The sequence below is a fragment of the Barbus barbus genome (assembly GCF_936440315.1).
Source record: "Barbus barbus genome assembly, chromosome: 37".
NCBI lineage: Eukaryota > Metazoa > Chordata > Actinopteri > Cypriniformes > Cyprinidae > Barbus > Barbus barbus.
The window spans coordinates 3,450,488-3,454,057 of NC_136715.1; the positions used below are offsets into that span (position 1 = coordinate 3,450,488).

The 3,570-nt window shown below is 33.0% G+C and overlaps 1 protein-coding gene across 2 annotated transcripts in view; it reads left to right on the forward strand.

Moving 5' to 3' along the window:
• LOC306857254 (receptor-type tyrosine-protein phosphatase gamma-like) overlaps positions 1 to 3,570 on the forward strand; it is a 232,741-nt gene that overhangs the window by 226,712 nt on the left and 2,459 nt on the right. The window contains exon 28 of one of the 2 annotated variants that reach the window (XM_079397099.1): positions 1,706 to 1,841. In XM_079397099.1, the coding sequence (XP_079253225.1) occupies positions 1,706 to 1,841 (136 nt within the window). The remainder of the gene's footprint in view (positions 1 to 1,705; positions 1,842 to 3,570) is intronic. The other variant, XM_079397100.1, reaches the window with a different exon arrangement.

Here is a 3,570-nt window from a genome sequence, read left to right on the forward strand (position 1 = left end):
ATTAACATAATGAATAAACATGAAGGGGCCATTGTTAGTCGTTTTGTTGCAAAGTAATGTCTGTTGATATTAAGGAAGGCTCGTTAAAGCTAATTGGATCACAGCTACTTAGGGTGTCAAACAGTAGGAGCAGTAATGAAGTGTTGCACTACTGTCAGAGAAAGAAGCAAAAACACGATAAGATCTATAAAAAGAAATCTTTCTATAGAAACAGAAAACATTCTCTAAGTAAGCAAAAGTGCCACATATAGCTTGAACTTTGTAATTTGGTATTTTGTAATACAATTTACTTTATGTAAATAAGAATAACAACCACAATATTCCAAAGACTTAATATTTTATTTTTTGTTGTTGCTATTGATGGGATACCACAAAACATTTACTTTTCATTAACCATTTTAGTTAAATATATAAACATTACATTTTGCTTTAGTTTCATGAGAACAACTTTGAAGTCTTACAGTCAAAATACATACACTGCCCTCCAAAAGTTTGGAAACGCCCTAGAAAAGTGGGCTTTTGGCATGAATCCTTTTTAATTTGTGATAATTTTGCACTGCTAAGGGACAACACAAACTACGAAAACACATTTTTATTACATAAACAGTTTATACATAGAAAAAACTAAAATTTTCGATTCATCCAAATATCCACCATTAGCAGCTATTACAGCTCTGCATAATCTGGGCGTCCGAGCTGTCGGTTTAGTCAAACATTGACTTGATATATTGCTCCAAGCCTCCTGAAGGATCGCCCAAAGATGATTCACACTTTTCTTATTGACATCATGGTCCAGTTCCTCCCATAGTAGCTCAATTGGGTTGAGGTCGGGTGATTGGGGAGGCCATTCCATGACAGACATGATCCCAGCTGACTCTTTCCTCTCCAACTAGGATTTGCACAGCTTGGAAGTGTGCTTGGGGTCATTGATTAGGATTTATGCTGATTTCGTCCAAAACTACACTTTGCCATGAGTGTTTCCAAACTTTTGGAGGGCAGTGTATATTTAATATATTATTTATATACAATAATATATAAACATATTTTTTTCATGCACATTATTGGTCTTATTATGCATGAGTTTTTGGTGAAAAAAAAATATATATATATTTGTCTTTTTAATCTGTTAAGAAAAATATGTAAATAATAAATTATAGCTTGCTCTGCTTTTTTCCTGGCATCTTCAATAAAATAAAATAAAATTAAATTACTTGAAAAAGTCAAAATCTTAGAAGACAAAAGACCAAAATTAGAATGTTGCCTTGGCATCTAATTGAAATAATGTAATAACATTTCTAAAACGTAAAATAAAAAATAAATTAAAGTTAAATATTAAACAACAAAAACCTATACAAATGACAAAAGCAGATAACAAGTATTTACTAAAATTAAAATTAAAATGAGCTATAACTGAAAATATAAAAAAGCTAATTCAAAACATTAACAAATATAACAGTTAGTTCTGGCATCACCAGTCCAATTTTTAACCCTGCCCCATCACCTACCTGTCACAAAGACACAAATTTTCACAATTCAATCAATTCCCAAAGAATAAAATAACTGTCCCGTCCTTCTTTTTCTTCTTCTTCTTCTTGAATAATATTTAAATCTGAAATATGACACATTACAAGAGATAAAATGAGTTGAACAGCATTTCTGTTGATGTTTTCTCATATAGAGCTATGTAATGTTTGTGTGTGGACAGATTTGGTGCAGTGTCTGCTGGGATGTTATGTGCTCTCACCACACTGTCACAGCAGCTGGAGAGTGAAGGAGCTGTGGGGGTCTACCAGGTGGCCAAGATGATCAACCTCATGAGACCAGGAGTCTTTACCGACATTGTAAGTGTTTATACTGAGCTTGTAAGTGGCTATTCAGGTCACATTTAAAGATTTAGTTAACATCAAGTATAATTAACTCACCCTTAAACCTAAATGACACAAAAGAACATATGTGTGTATTTAAAGTTCACCCAAAAATTACTCACCCTCGTGTCATTCAAAACCTGTAAGACCTTTGTTCATCTTCTTAACATGAATTAAGATATTTTTGGTCAAATCCAAGAGCTTTCGGACCCTGCATAGACAGCAATGCGACTACCGTGTTCAAGGCACAAAAAAGTCGTAAGGACATTCTTAAAATAGTGCATGTGACATCAGTGGTTCAACCTTAATTTTATGAAGCTACGAGAATACTTTTTGTGCGCAAAGAAAACTAAAATAATGACTTTATTCATGTTCAACTATTTCTTCTCTTCCGTGTTCATGAGAGTCATTTTAATGGATAATAAGGCATAAATTCTTAACAAAACGAGAATGCATTTTATACATGCAACCTTGCATGTATAAAATTGTGGACACAAGTTCAAAACTTAGCTATTTGTTCCCAAATTAGAATGAATTAGTACAATGTTGCCACGATTTAGCTTAAAAAGGGTTCAATTTAATCAAATGTTGCCACAAATTTGTTCCCAGATTAGAAAAAATCAGGACAATGTGGCCTTGATTTGACTAAAATGTAGGAAAAAAATTGTAAATAGTGGCAATAAGTTTACTCAAGTTTACACAATACTTAATTTTAGTGCTGTCAAATGATTAATAAAAGTTTTTGTTTACATTATATATGTACATGTACTGTGTATATTTATCATGTATATGTAAATACACACACATACAGTATATATTTTGAAAATATTTACATTTATACATTTATATATGCATATTCTTATATTTTATATAAATATATTTCATATATAAACAGCATAAAATATATTATACTCAAATATATCCATGCATGTGTTTGTATTTATATATACATAATAAATATACACAGTATACACACGTATAGTAGGAAAACAAAAACTTTTATTTTGGATGTGATTAATCGTTTGACAGCACTGCTTAATTTGTTTCTGAATTAGTACCATGTGGCTACAATTCAACTAAAACATGGGAACTAATTAATAAAACACGGCCCGAGTTCATACCCACAGCTCAATTTAGTACAGCATAGCCAAAATGTAATTAAAATGAGGGACAAAATGAATCAAATGTGGCCTTAATATGTATCTTTCTGCATTTTTAGTGAAAGGATCCATATTACTGAATCAATTTCCAGTCCAGTAGGTGACAGAAATGTGCTCCTGCTGCTTCTGACATTTTCACACATCAACATGTGTGGGGTGGTGATGGCGCAGTGGATAAGACACATGCCTTTAGTGTGAGAGACCCGGGTTCGAATCCATTGTGAGACACCAATGTGTCCCTGAGCAAGACACTTAACCCCTAGTTGCTCCAGAGGCGTGCGACCTCTGACATATATAGCAATTGTAAGTCGCTTTGGATAAAAGCGTCAGATAAATGAATAAATGTAAATGTAAAAATGTAACATAAAAGCTGAATGTCTGCCGCCTATTGGACTGGAGTTGGAAACAGGCACCAGAGCCATATCTACATTTTGCATAGACATGCATCATGTTTGTTTGTCTCTGGTTGTAACACAGTTTTTCTCCAAAGAATTCCTCTGTGCCCTATTGTAAAGTCATGTTTTATATCCACCCCTGTTTTTCAG